Source organism: Capricornis sumatraensis, chromosome 5 (assembly GCF_032405125.1).
Source record: "Capricornis sumatraensis isolate serow.1 chromosome 5, serow.2, whole genome shotgun sequence".
NCBI lineage: Eukaryota > Metazoa > Chordata > Mammalia > Artiodactyla > Bovidae > Capricornis > Capricornis sumatraensis.
In genome coordinates this window covers 48,425,611-48,440,945 of record NC_091073.1, presented here as the reverse complement: position 1 = coordinate 48,440,945, position 15,335 = coordinate 48,425,611, and the positions used below count along the sequence as shown (strand labels likewise).

Genomic DNA, 15,335 nt, shown 5'->3' with positions numbered 1-15,335 from the left:
CTGGAGTGAAGGCTCCTCTCAGACATTCACTGGGCCCCCGAATTCACGCGGGCGACAACTCGAAGACCCTCCCCTCACAGCTTGCTCCGCCACTAACTACGCCTGGAGGACCTGTGACCTCCAAAACGGGTATGCTAGGCGATTCCCCACACAACTTCGGGTAGAGATTCGCGCTTTTGATTGGTTCTTGGAGATATCCCTCAGCGTGGCTCGCCCAATGGAGGGCCAGACCGATCCGCCCCTTCCCCGCCCCCCAAGGAGAGCCCGCCCCTGCCCCGCGCCCGGGAGCCGAGGAGAGTAAATACAACAGGAGAGCAAAATGGCGGAACCGCCGAGCTTAATGCAAGGCGCCCCCGCCGCCGTCTCGGAGAAAGAATCGTTCGGCAAAGTGCAAGCCCCATCCCGGGACCCGCCGGGTCCTCTGTCCGCCAAGAAGATCCGGACTGAGGAGAAGAAGGCGCCGCGTAGACTGAACGGAGAAGGAGCCAGCAGCGGTAACAGCAGGCAGCTGCAGTCTCCCGCCGCACCTTCGCCTCAGAGCTATGGCAGCCCTGGGTCTTGGAGCTTTGCCGCTCTGTCCGCTGCCCCCTCCCCGTCGTCTGCTCGGAGCAATTTCTCCTTCTCTGCAGGCACGGCTGTCCCCTCCTCTGTCTCTGCTTCCTCCTCTCAGCCGGTGCCGCGCAAACTGCTGGTGCCTCCTACGCTGCTACACGCTCAGCCTCACCATCTCCTGCTGCCCGCCGCCGCCGCCTCGGCCGGCGCCAAGCCGCGCAGACCCAAGGAGAAGCGAGAGAAGGAAAGACGGAGGCACGGTCTCGGCGGGGCGGGCGACGCTGGCGGGGCCTCCCGCGAGGAGAACGGGGAGATGAAGCCGCTGCCGCGAGGTGGGTGCCGAAGCCGGCAGCGGGGAGGGGAGGGCGCCCGGGGTCCCAGGCACGAGCTCGCGCCCGCGGGGCGCGGGCTGGGGGCGTGCGGGGGCCGCGTGCGCCAGCCGGGAGCGGGCGGGAGGCTTCCCGTTCACTGCAGGCTGTTTTGCGGTCCCCGTGGGGACAGGAAATGGAGCCTGTAATTTCGGTCGCAGAGTGGGGAATGGCCGAAACTCATTTTCTGTATCGTTTTTGCCTCCTAGTTAATGCGCGGCAGGGTTTGTAGAACTCGATCTAGAGAACCCGCCTGGGTGTGTTTGGCTATGGAGGGAGGTTTGAGGAAACGGGATCGGGAAAGGTTTGGTCTTGTAAAAGATGTGCTTGACTATTAGACCGTTTAGACATGGTTACGAATTTATATTTGTGACACTGGCTCCCAACGCCAGAAAATCCTATCAAGAAAAGGGGTGTGGAGAGTATTGGCGTCAGCTGGAAGCTACCAGAGGCCTGAGCTTTTCATCCCTATTAGGGAAATGAGGTAGTGTGCAGGGCCTGGAGTGTGCTGTTTCATAAGGTACCCTCCCTCCACACTTCTCTCCCTTAAGTATTTTGAGTGGTCCTGTTTGAAATACCACCCTTCAAAAAGAATTTTCAGCCATATTCTTTTTTTTTTTCTTTCTTGCAGCTAATGATAAAATCAGGAACATTGACTTTTTTTTGCCCAGACCAAATACTTGGCTGCAGAATGTTTTAGCATCAGAGAATGGCAGATTCTTTACTCTTTATTTTTTAAAATTTATTTTTAAATGGAGGATAATTGGTTTACACTCTTGTGAGAAAGGCACATTCTTAAGCACTCTTTGCAGACAGGACTACACGGTCTTCTTTTAAAATGTAGGCTAAGCATATATAATTTTCAGAAAGTATTTTTGTAAAATAGATAGTCCTGTTTAGCCATTTCGTGCACAATGTTTTGAGAGTGGTACATGTGGAGACTGGTTGAAAATTAGATTTTTATGTGATTAAAAGCTGAAAGCACGTAATGATCTTTATTATAAATGTACGTTGATACACGGTGTTGTCAAAGTATGTTTTAGGAAAAAAATGAAATGTCAAGCACTTTTAGCATTACTAATCTTTTTTTTTTTTAATTTTTTGTTTTTACTTTATTTTACTTTACAATACTGTATTGGTTTTGCCATACATTGACATGAATCCGCCACGGGTGTACATGCGTTCCCAAACATGAACCCCCCTCCCACCTCCCTCCCCATAACATCTCTCTGGGTCATCCCCAGCATTACTAATCTAATGGTACCTTAGATCATGAAAAATTCTCTGTATTTTTTCGTAGTTTTAAAAAAAATGCTGCACCTGAGTATGTAACAACAGTGTTACTTCGATGGTCTGCCTGTAGCAAATTTTTGATATCTAAGCATAGCCATCAGGTACTCTGGCACAAGATAAAGGATCTCACAGCTTTGAAGAGTTTTGTTTCTAGAAAAGTGGTTTTGAGGATGGGATTTGTACTACTTTTAGTCTGAGATTTTAGGTGATTTTTGTTTTAAAGCAATTTTGTTTGAATACGTTTAAAAGTTGAAAGTGCCTGGAAGTCCGCATTTACAGCTCAATATTAGTCTTACTTGTGATGTGTAAACAGTGTAATTGCACTTCTAAGTTCTTTGAGGAAGTGAATATGAATATAACATTGTCAACGTATTGGAATGGGTGAAAATAAATAAGCATCTTTAATAATTCTAACTCAAAAACTGGAGCACATAAATCACTTTTAAAGTGAAATGGCTGTTAAAGAAGAAGTTTTCTAATCTTAAATTGCATTTAGAATCCTCTGTTTGCAGGCTATAGCCTACATTATTAAGCCTGAATATAAGCAATGATAGCTTTTACATTAAGCTGTTTTTTCATGATTTATAGGTTTTTTGAATAGTGACTAGATAGTAACACCGTGGTAAAATTTTCTTCTCTTTCTTGGATGGAAATGCTGTTTTTATAGAGAGAAAACTAAAAGTCATTGAGGAGGATTGCTTTTAGTGTCTTGATGGTAAATTTCATGATGAAAATCTGATCGAGCCCCCAAACTCCATTAAACAATTAAGCTCCTGTATTTATTAGTAGAATTTTTTAAAAATAAGTTTTCAGTCAGAACTGCTGCATTTTTACATTGGCTACCATTCCAGCAGAAGTTATTTGGATTAAATGAAAGTGTGTGTGTGAAAAGTAGGGCATCTAGTAAATGTTACTTGAGTCAAAAGCATGATTTTTTTTTTTAAACCCCTTAGAAAAGATGGGTCAGTCCAGATTGAGGACAGATCTGTTGACAGCATATCTGAAAGTTAAAAGTGATGGACAGGGGGATTATAAGAACTTACCAGTCTCAGCCCATTAAGTATAAGGACTGATGCCTCACACACCTAAAAACTCTGAGGCCATCTTGTCATAGTGCTGGAGCTGACTTGCATGATAGCCTTAGTCATCAAGTAAAAGTTAAATTTCTTTCTTATAAAAAGAAAAAGTGGAAAACATCTTAGATTTTTAAAATTATGAATAAGCAAGTTTTGCTGTATAAAGAGGTAATCCACTAAAGAGTTCACAGCCTATTTTCCTGTAATACTGATAAGTGTAGAAGATAAAAATGAATATTTGCTGGTGTCCGCCATTTAACTTACAGCAAAAAATAGAGCAGACATGTTACTAGATAGTAAGCTCCCTTAACTGAATCCACTAACCAATAAAACTTGTATAGATTTTCTGATTTTTGTTAGCATTTTTGCTTTGCCTTTATTAACTTATTTCCTTAGAATGACCTTGCAAAGGAACAAAACCAGGACATTTCACTAATTTTTCACCTTGAAAGTGTAGTTAAAGAATTTAATGAAAATAGAGGCTTTCTTTAGAATTGAATAATTTGATATATGTAAATATCAGTGATTTTAAAGGGATAGATGTTCAAAGATTTTTCAAACTGGGCTTTTTCTTCATCTTTCTAAACCTGTTATTCTGCAATTTTAGATTAAATTCAGGATAAGAGTATTCATCATTCTGACCAAATATTTGTCACTCGTGAGATAGTAGTTTACTGTGATTTTATTTTATTGTGTAACCTTTTGTTTTCCATACTTTGTTTTTTCATTTGCTAAGTTTTGTCTTTCTCTGCCCTCTAGCAGCTCTATAAAATGCTTCTCAGTACAATTTTCCACATGGTCAAATCTGTCAGATAAACTTAGTAGTTCCATTTGTTCCTGTAGTCATCCCTTCTATAGCTGTCTTTCTTCCCGCTTTATTCTGGTTTGTTCTCTGTTTAAGCCTGCCTCAAAGCTGTCATCTTGGGACATTCTGAGAGTTTGTTTCGCTTTTGTTGAGTCCTTTTTTCCTGGATCCCATGCCTTCCTTTTGGTTTGTTCCTTCATTTTGGCTTGCTTGGGAAGGTTTATTTCTACCCTCACACTTGACTGTTGGGCTGTTGGGAGATTTCTGTATCGGAAATTATTTTCCGTTAAAAGTTTGGAAGTGTTACCTTATTGCCTGGCTTCCAGTATTGATGTTGAGAACTTTGATCTCCAAACAGCTGTCTGTTCTATTTGGGAGATTTCAATCCTTTAACCAAGTTTTAAAATTTCATTTTTAAAAAAAATGTTTTATGAACTCTTCTCTGTCCGTATTATAGCATTTTTTTTCTTTTTCACAGGTACAGCATCTTCTGTTATCTCTTCAAGGATGTTAATTATAGTTTCTTTGGCATGTTCTTCCATGCCTTGCATTGTATCTGCTTCCTCTAACTTTTTTTCTGTTTGTTTTGGTCTCTTTCTTTTTGCTCAGAGCTTTCTTCAGATCTGTATGATCCTTAGCAGTTCCTTTATAATCAAGAGAATGATTGAAAGCTCACTGGGCATGCATGAGCATGTGTGAGTGTCCAGTCACTAAGTCTGTCTGACTCTTTGTAACCCATAGACTGTATAGTCCCCCAGGCTTCTCTGTCCATGGGATTTTCCAGGCAAGAATACTGGAATGAGTTGCCATTTGCTCCTACAGGGGTTCTTCCCGATCCAGGGACTGAACCTGTGTCTTTAGGATTTGCAGGCAGATTTTTTTCCTGTTGAGCCACCTGGGAAGCCCTCTCATAGCTTACTGACTACTGAACTCCCTTATTTTTTATCTTCTGTTTGTCTGTTTTCCTCTAGGTGGTTGGTAAGAGGGCTTTCAGTTTCTTCCTTCATTTTTCTGTTCATCTGTATAAACGGAATAGTGGAGAGAGAAGAGGACTGGCAGAAGTAATGAGTTTTGATGTCAGGGTTCTAATGCTGGATATGAGAAGAAAGCTACAAATCTCACTGATTTATAAGTTTTCAGTAAATCTGCCTGTTTTCATACCAGCATGTAATTTCTCCCTTTTTCTGTATGTGTCATCCCTGAGACTGGAGCCACACTCCGATTCAGTTTTGCAGAATACCTCTCATTCCCTTAGTGTGTGTGTGAGGGGGAGGGGGCGTGTGGAGAGGTGGGGAGGGTGAGGCAGTATGGTTCTGTCATCTTGCCTCTCCCAGCACTTTGAATTTCTAAGCCTTTCTGAGGTACTGCGGTGTAAACAGAGTTGTTTCTTATTATTTCTTTCTATAAGGATTTATATTAACCTTCTTTCATTATGCTAGGTCATTTACTATTCTACCATCAGCTTTCTGTCTTTGTAAGTTGTATTTCAGGTTAAAATTATAATTTCACAGTTATATTAAAAATGGAATTTATGTGTTCAATTTTTTTTTCCTTCTCCTTATTGTTAGGGTCTGTTTTTCAAGAAAAGATCTTAAATTTTAGCCTTATTTTGATTTGTGCCTATTTGTGGGACACTGGTGAAATGCCTTAATCTTTTTGAGCTCATACTCATCTGTTATTATAGGTATTCCTTTTCAGAGCATGAAATTACCTGAACCTGGCATATTGTAGGCATTTATAGGGATGTTAGTCCCTAACTCTTCTTTCCTATAGAAGACATTGGAGACATTTAGTTTTATTTAATTCATGGGTAGGTATAACCTGTATAGTTTTCCCATTGGTATCCAGGTTTCTGGTATACCAGAATTTTTGGTATTAGTATGAGCCATACTAACTTGTTCAAAGAAGTGTATATTTCAGAAGTGTATATTACAGTTAATAGTAACTCATTCATTTTTCACCATCCTCAAATGAATTAAAAATTTCAAATTATAGATAAACTATATAAATAGGATATTGAAAAAATAGTACTTGGTTTTAGAGTAAATCAAGATTGCCGGGAAATATCAAAACCCTCAGATATGCAGATGACACCACTCTTATGGCAGAAAGCAAAGAAGTAAAGAGCCTCTTGATAAAAGTGAAAGAGGAGAGTGAAAAACTTGGCTTAAAATTCAACATTCAGAAACCTAAGATCATGGCATCTGGTCCCATCACTTCATGGCAAATAGATGGGGAAACAGTGGAAACAATGAGAGAATATTTTTTGGGGCTCCAAAATCACTGCAGATGGTGACTGCAGCCATGAAATTAAAGACACTTACTCCTTGGAAGAAAAGCTATGACCAACTTAGCATATTAAAAAGCAGATACATTACTTTGCCAACAAAGGTCTGTCTAGTCAAAGCTATGGTTTTTCCAGTAGTCATGTATGGATGTGAGAGTTGGACTATAAAGAAAGCTGAGCGCCGAAGAATTGATACTTTTGAACTGTGGTATTGGAGAAGACTCTTGAGAGTCCCTTGGACTGCAAGGAGATGCAACCAGTCCATCCTAAAGGAGATCAGTCCTGCATATTCACTGGAAGGACTGATGTTGAAGCTGAAACTCCAATACTTTGGTCTCCTGATGTGAAGGACTGACTTGTTGGAAAAGACCCTGATGCTGGGAAAGATTGAAGGCAGGAGGAGAAGGGGACGACAGAGGATGAGATGGTTGGATGGTGTCACCGACTCAATGGACATGAGTTTGAGTAAGCTCCGGGAGTTAGTGATGGACAGAGAGGCCTGGCTTGCTGCAGTCTATGGGGTCGCAAAGAGTCAGACACGACTGAGCAACTGAACTACAGTAAAAAGAATTCTGATGAAATAATTGTGGCTTATGTAAAATTTTTGTGTGTGTGTGATTTAGGAGAATTAATAATAAAAGTACATTCTTACCAACTAAAGTAATTTTTAATCTCTTTAGACATTATTTTGAATATATTAAGCTTTATACATATTATTTTTTTTTAAATTGTTGGTTGAAAATATTTAACTTTTTATCACGAAAAAATTTAATACTAAGGAAACCAGAGCCATATGACTTCTGAGTCTATCCATCATCCTGTTTTCAACAATTACCAACAATTTACAATTCATGTTTTGTTTCTTCTCTACTTATTTTTGTTTTTTGCTCAAGTATTTTAAAGCATATGCTGAATATATATCATTGACCCCCAAATAATAAGCATTGAATTTTCTTTTCATTATAGAATAATGCTTATAAAATTTCAACAATTCAGTGTATATATTGGTGCTTTAACGAGGGCTTCCCAGGTGGCGCCAGTGGTAAAGAATCTGCCTGCCAGTGCAGGAGTCCGAAGAGATGCGGATTGGATCTCTGGGTCGGGAGGATCCCCTAGAGGAGGAAATGGCACGCCTCTTCAGTACTCTTGCCTGGAAAATTCCATAGGCAGAGGAGCCTGGCGGGTTACAGTCCCTGGGGCTGCAAAGAGTTGGACATGACTGAGTGACTGAACAGATACTTTTAAAGACTGCAGTTCTCTTCCGCTCCCAAACTGTCAGAAACTGTATTTCAGTATCTCCTGAAATAAATAAGCTTATGCATTTTTTAGATTCTTTTTTAAAAATTATTTTTTAAAATTCTAGTAAAATACACAGAACATGAAATTTACAGTTTTAGTCATTTTTTTAAAAAAAATAATTTGTTTTTTGGAGGCTAATTACTTTACAATATTGTATTGGTTTTGCCATACATCAGCATGAATCCGCCATGGGTGTACATGTGTTAACCATCCTGAACCCCCCTCCCACCTCCCTCCCCGTACCACCCCTCTGGGTCATCCCAGTGCACCAGCTCCGAGCATCCTGTATCCTGCATCGAACCTGGACTGGCGATTCGTTTCACATATGATATTATTCGTGTTTCAATGCTATTCTCCCAAATCATCCCACCCTCGCCCTCTCCCACAGAGTCCAGAAGACTGTTCTATACATCTGTGTCTCTTTTGCTGTCTCGCATACAGGAGTTTTAGTCATTCTTAAGTGTATAGAATACTGGCATTAAGTACACTCAAATTGTTATGCAACCACCACCACTGCAGCAGCCATTTTCAGAACATTTTTCTTCTTCCCAAACTGAAACTCCATACCCATTAAAGAATTACTCCTCTTTTGCTTCCCCACTGCTCACCCCAGCCCTAGCCCACCACCATTCTACTTTCTGTCTGTCTGAATTTGATGACTCCTAAGTACCTCGTATGAGTGGAATCAAAGTATTTGTCCTTTTGTGACAGACTTACTTCATTTAGCATAATATCTTCAGGGTTCATCCATGTTGCAGCATGTGTCAGAATTTCCTTTCTGAAAGCTGAGTAATATTCCATTATACGTATATACCATATTTGGTTTATGCATTCATTCTTTGATAGATGCCTGAGTTCTTCTGTTTTTTTGTCTATAATGAATAATGCTGCTATGAACAGGGTGTACAGATACCCAGTTGAATCTCTGCTTTCAATTCTTTTGGGTATATACCTCAGAAGTAGAATTGTTGAATGCTATAATAATTTTATTATTGTTGTTACATTTATAGTTTGCCCATAACTATTTTTATAGCAGTTGCACCATTTTACATTTCCACCAGCAGTCCCCAGAGGTTAGGTTAGCTTTGCTGTTTTATTGTTGTTATTTTTAAGGTTAACTCTTTAGTATCTGAAAACTAAATAAGTAAGCAAACAAACCCCCATAACAGCTAATTGATGCAGATATTTGCAAAGTCAGTGTGCATTCAACCGCATCAATATAGGGGGAGGGGTTTGGTGGGAGAAAGAAAAGGCTTTTATTGAGTGCTTGTCAGGTGCCATGGTGTTAGCTTAATATTTTTCCATTAATACTTGGAGATTTGTTTATCTTTTTCAGAATTGCATAGCTAATGTCTGAAGAATTTGAATCAACCCTGTCTCTGCTAAGATCTAAGACTACTTTTTTACACAGTGCTTCATTTAACTTGATTTTTTTCCTTTTAGACTGTGATAACAGGAAGAGAGTAAAGATGAACTTTATTTTCACAAATTATTTTTCCCCTAAGTTTTTATTATAAAAAAATTTAGAATTCAGAGAAGTTGAAAGAACAACATGATGATCTTGTATAGATTTTCCTTACTGCGTTCCTTCTATGTTAATATATTTTTTTATGTTAATATTTTATCATATATTTTCGTTGAATCATTTGAAACTGAGTTGTAGACATCATGGCACTTCTTTCTTAAATATTCCAGCCATCATGTCCTACAATTAACTACATAACCATAATAATAGAACACTTTAGAAACTTAATATAGCCAGTCCATACGCAAATTCTTCCAGTTTCCCTCAAACCCCTCATCATACTGAAACATTTTCTGTTTTGTTTTGTTTTTTTTAATCTAAAATTCTGGTTACATTTTCAATATGATAAGTTGACTTTGAAAATACCGGTTTAAGATACTTGTTATATATTTTTCTTTTTATGATTTTTAAAGGGTTGCTTTATTGTCTTAGCATTGAATTTGTTCCTTTGTATTTCTTATAAACTGAAAGTGAGGTTTAAAGGCATGATTGATTTCAGCTTAAATAGATTTGGTAAGAATATTTCACAGATGTGCTTCATATTATAGCCCATCAGGAGGCCTGTAATATTCAGATTTTGCTGTAAGTAATCATGTTACATTTGATCACTTGGTTGAGATGACCAATGTCACCATTTTAATAGTTTATTTTTCACCTTTTATTTAGTTTATAATCTGTGGAGTGAAACTTTGCGAATATCTACTTTGCCAATTGTCTTTTACCTAAAGACTTTAGTATTAACTTCATGATCCCTGCTTGAATTAGCTATTTCAGTTCAGTTCAGTCGCTCAGTTGTACCGACTCTTTGCAACCCCATGAACCACAGCACGCCGGGCCTCCCTATCCATCACCAACTCCCAGAGTCCACCCAAACCCATGTCTGTTGAGTCGGTGATGCCATCCAGGTGATGCCATCCAACCATCTCATCCTTTGTCGTCCCCTTCTCCTCCCGCCCTCAATCTTTGCCAGCATCAGGGTCTTTTCAAATGAGTCAGCTCTTCACATCAGGTGGCTAAAATATTGGAGTTTCAGCTTCAGCCTCAGTCCTTCCAATGAACACCCAGGACTGCTCTCCTTTAGGATGGACTCGTTGGATCTCCTTGCAGTCCAAGGGACTCTCAAGAGTCTTCTCCAACACCACAGTTCAAAAGCATCAATTCTTTGGTACTCAGCTTTCTTAATAGTCCAACTCTCACATCCATACATGACCCGGAAATACCATAACCTTGACTAGTCGGACCTTTGTTGGCAAAGTAATGTCTCTGCTTTTTAATATGCTGTCAAGGTTGGTCATAACTTTCCTTCCAAGGAGTAAGTGTCTTTTAATTTCATGGCTGCAATCACCATCCACAGTGATTTTGGAGTCCAGGAAAATAAAGTCAGCCACTGTTTCCACTGTTTCCCCATCTATTTGCCATGAAGTGATGGGACTGGATGCCATGATCTTCATTTTCTGAATGTTGAGCTTTAAGCCAACTTTTCACTCTCCTCTTTCACTTTCATCAAGAGGCTCTTTAGTTCTTCACTTTCTGCCATAAGGGTGGTGTCATCTGCATATCTCAGGTTATTCTGGTTAGGATAAATAAGAATTGATCACTTCAATAATTTAGCTTCCTTCTTATCTCTAATAATTTCATAAACCTAACTTGGGTTATTAAGATTATTAAGCAATAATCAGGCCTTATTGACTTTGCAAATACTGTTCAGTGCAGATCAGAAGTCCTTTCTTGGTTTTCAGAAAGTTAAAAATTCCCTCTTTTTCATTTACATATATACTTATAACTTCATTTTCTGTCTTCTCTGGTCTGTGATGAGGTAATCTGGTGATTCTCCTTTATTCCTGGGAATATTTTTTCTGCAGTTCTCCATTCTTATTTCTGGCCCAGTCTGTTACCCTTTGAGCCAGCTGCACAGCTTTCATACTCATATTTTCTTGTGTTTCTCTTCTGAGCTCTGGGTCCTGTTTCCTATGTCTCAAGTCTTCTTCCTTCTTTGTGTACTCCTTTACTTCAGCATACCCTCAAGTAACTTCCTAAAACAGGATGCATGCATGATAAAAATTTTGAACTTTTGCTTATCTGAAAATGTCTTCCTACATACTTGATTCATAGTTTGGCAGATTCTAGATAGAGTTCTAGGTTAGAAAACATTTTCATTCTGAATTGTAAAGGCACTGCTGCAGTACTGCTTTCTAGCGTCTAGTGTTACGTTGAAGAGTCCAGTTACACATTGTTACCTGATATATATATATATATATTCTTATCTTCTCCTCCTCTGGAGGCTTTTTGAATCTTCCTTTATCCCCAGTGTACTGCAGTTTCCTGAGGGTGTGCTGGTGCAAGGTGGGTAGGGTGTGGGGGTAGGGGGATGCAGTGCTGAATGCCATTCTTTGTACGTGTCCGTTAAAGAATCTGCATTTTGGAGACTGATTTTTTGGGGGGGGATTTATTTATTGATTATTGGAGAAGGAAATGGGAACCCCCTCCAGTGTTCTTGCCTGGAGAATCCCAGGGACGGGGGAGCCTGGTGGGCTGCCATCTATGGGGTCACACAGAGTCGGACACGACTGAAGTGACTTAGCAGCGGCATTTATTGATTGATATTTTTCTTATACAGTTGTTTCTTTTTTGTGAAATTTCAGTTCGCTTGATATTGGAGCTCCTGAATAGATCCTTTGGGTTGCTTTATTTTCTGCTATTTTTCACTTCTTTTTCTGTTGCTCTGCTTTCTGGAAGATTATCTAAACTTGATCTCTTTTGGCCTTTTAATTAAGCCTGTCAGTTTTGCTGTTGTATTTTTAATTTTCAAAAGTTCTCATTTTAAAAATTTTCTGACAGTTCAGCTTAAATATTTTAGGAAAGTACAATCAGCTTGTATTTACCTTGCCTAGGGTATCTGGGAGAAGGCTGTGGCTACCCACTCCAGTACTCTTGCCTAGAAAATCCCATGGGTGGAGGAGCCTGGTAGACTGCAGTCCATGGGGTCGCAAAGAGTTGGACATGACTGAAGCGACTTAGCAGCAGCAGCAGGATATCTGAGTCTTAGGCCTGTTCAGTTTTTTCAGAAAATGAATGTTTGAGAAAATGAGTGTTTGCCTTAAGGGGTGCGATTGAAATGATCACTTGAATGTTTGGGGTGAGGGTAAGAGAACTGGAAAATCAAACTCTTTCTCATATAAACTTATAAACAATTTGTCTTGTTTTAAGATCCTTGTATGTGTGTATATGTGTGAATACATACATACATAACAGATGTATACACATGAATGTGTGTGTGTTTACATATATATATGCACAGTATACATTATATGTCAAACTTGGGATTCTTTTATAGGTTTACACTTATATATATCAATTTGCAGTTTTCCTCCAACGTATCTTGAAAATTTTGCCTGTGAAGTTAACTATTATTTAAACATAATTTTGAGGGGGCTTCCCAGGTGGCGCTAGTGGTAAAGAACTCACTTGCCAGTGCAGGAGATGTAAGAGACGTGGGTTCAGTCCTTGGCTTGGCAAGACTCTCTGGAGGAGGGCATGGCAACCGCTCCAGTATTTTTGCATGGAGAATCCCATGGACAGAGGAGCCTGTGGGCTAGAGTCCGTGCAGTTGCAGAGTCGCACATGACTAAAGTGACTTAGCACGTATGCACACAAACATAATTTTTAATGACTTCATAATCTTCCATTTCTTAATATACCCAAATTTAATTAATTTTCATTATTAAACATTTGTTACTTATAGTTTTTTACTATTAAAAATAATATAGAAAAATAATAATATGGGGTGAAGATCCTTTCATGAGCATTTTTGTGCAGACTTGGTTTTCTTTTTATTAAATCCTACTGGTGGAATTGGGGGATAAAAGGAATGATGGGTTTTAATATTTTTTCAGTGTGTTGTTAAATTGCCCTCCAGTTGACTCATTAGAAAAGACTCTGATGCTGGGAGGGATTGGGGGCAGGAGGAGAAGGGGACGACAGAGGATGAGATGGCTGGATGGCATCACCGACTCGATGGACGTGAGTTTGAGTGAACTCTGGGAGTTGGTGATGGACAGGGAGGCCTGGCGTGCTGCAATTCATGGGGTCGCAAAGAGTCGGACACAATTGAGCGACTGAACTAAACTGAAGGCTATCAGTTTATACTCATTATCATTGTGTAGAAGTACCTATTTACTTCACCTTTGCCAAGCAGCACTAGTTAAGGAAAAATTTTGGGTTTATGTAAGATGATGGACAATTTGTGATACATGTAAGTCAAATCATTATGCTTTATACACCTTCAACTTATTATTCGGTGATATATGAATATCCCAATAAAACCAGTCAGTTTGATAGGTGAAAAAAATGATTTTACATTATTTTAATTGAGTTTTTCTTCATGTTTATGGGACAATAACATTGTTTGAAATGTGTTTGTTTTATGTGCTTTGTACCTTTTTCTATTTACTATTTTCTTTTTAAGATTTTTATTTTTCTGTTTATAATATTTTCCTTTCTTGGTGTTAAATTGTAAGAGTTCTTTGTGTAAAAGCAGCTCTTTGTAAATAAGAAATTACCCCATTGTCTTTTGGGAAAATTATTTGTCTTTATTGAGGCTAATCCAGAAAAGTTTTGGATTCCTGCTGTTGTTGAAGAATAGCTTCTTTAAATCTTAAAACTGTTTGTCAAAAATGACCAGGTCACTTAGAAAAGGGATATATATACATTTGAAGGACTAATCCTGAAAGGTTTTCAGGACTAAGAATTCCCTTTCTTGCCGTGGAAAAGAAGGAAGAATTAACAAAGATCAACCCAGAGTACCTTACTGGAGAGAAAGTCATGATGAACTATAGAAAATAACAGTAATATCTCACTTTATTGCAGGACTTCTTTCATGCATCAAACAAGCATTTATTGAGGGAGAACCATCTCTGTCTCAAGGAATGTACGCTGGTGGGAGCAGGAATGATGCTAAGAAGAAAGATATGTTTGTAGCTAACTAGAATACAGTATGAGATGGAGAACCTGCTTTCTGTATTATTCAGTAAAGTGTTAGTGGACCTGGTCTAGTTTCTTAGCACAGAACAAATGAGAATGAGCCCATCAGTGACTGCCAGAAGTTAGAGCTGCCACCGCTTTTCCCTGGGTGATAAATGACAGGTGAAACAATAAAAATGAAATGATTCTCAATTGCTGTTTTTTCTTCTGTTTTTGAAGGCAGTATGAATATGATAGTGAAAGTTAAACTGAATTGTATTTTTGAAAACAGTGATGTATGTAGAAATGTAATTAGAACTGTTAAAACATAGGTGGCAATCGTGTGTTATCTGGAAATCTGTGAATTAATTCTGAAGATTCCAGGTGAATGACTTGTTGATATATTTGATCAGTTTCTCGAAGGTATTCACATTCACAGTTCTTTTTCTAAGTTTTGCTTTCTTACTGGAGCAGTTCATCTAATATTTGTGTGTGTGTGTATATTTTCATCCCTACATTATTATAATAACATCAGTACTTGTGGAGTCTACTGAATTTTATTATAACCAGGCAAAAACAGTTATTCTGTTATTTAAGATCTGGTTTCCAGGAGACTTCCCTAGAGGTCCAGTGGTTGAGACTTCACCTTCCAGTGCGGGGGGGTGTGGTTTCGATCCCTGTTTGGGGACCCCATATGTCTTGTGCCCAAAAAATGTAGAACAGAAACAGTATTGTGACAAATTCAGTAAAAGCTAAAAAAAAAGACACATTTCCAAAGTGGTGCTTAACGTAAGAATCAACTGATACCTTATCAATTTTAAGGTTCTTTAGTCAAGCACTAGAATTTGTTTTTGCCTCTTACACATAAGTGCTCAATAGGAATGTATTGGGTGAATGAAATGTATGTTATTATACATTGCTGCATATATGGTTTACACTACTAAATCATAAGTTGACCATATGTTTGACGAATCCCATTTATATTTTGTTTGAAACTATTTTCATTAGCTTTCCTTTTTATGTCTTAACTTTTCCATATGAGATCTGTCTTTAGCCCATGTGTGTTTTTCCACATACATAATTTATAGTATGTTGTGAGTTGATAATGACTTATTCTTTTTTTTCCCTTCATTCTTCTATTCCTTTGGCCTCTTTAGGTTTAAATTGTTTT

The 15,335-nt window shown here is 38.8% G+C and overlaps 1 protein-coding gene across 1 annotated transcript in view; it reads left to right on the top strand.

Moving 5' to 3' along the window:
- The first annotated feature begins 319 nt into the window (after positions 1-319).
- RSBN1L (round spermatid basic protein 1 like) overlaps positions 320-15,335 on the top strand; it is a 62,001-nt gene continuing 46,985 nt past the window's right edge. Inside the window, exon 1 of the mRNA XM_068973004.1 lies at positions 320-884. Within this exon, the coding sequence (XP_068829105.1) occupies positions 320-884 (565 nt within the window). The remainder of the gene's footprint in view (positions 885-15,335) is intronic.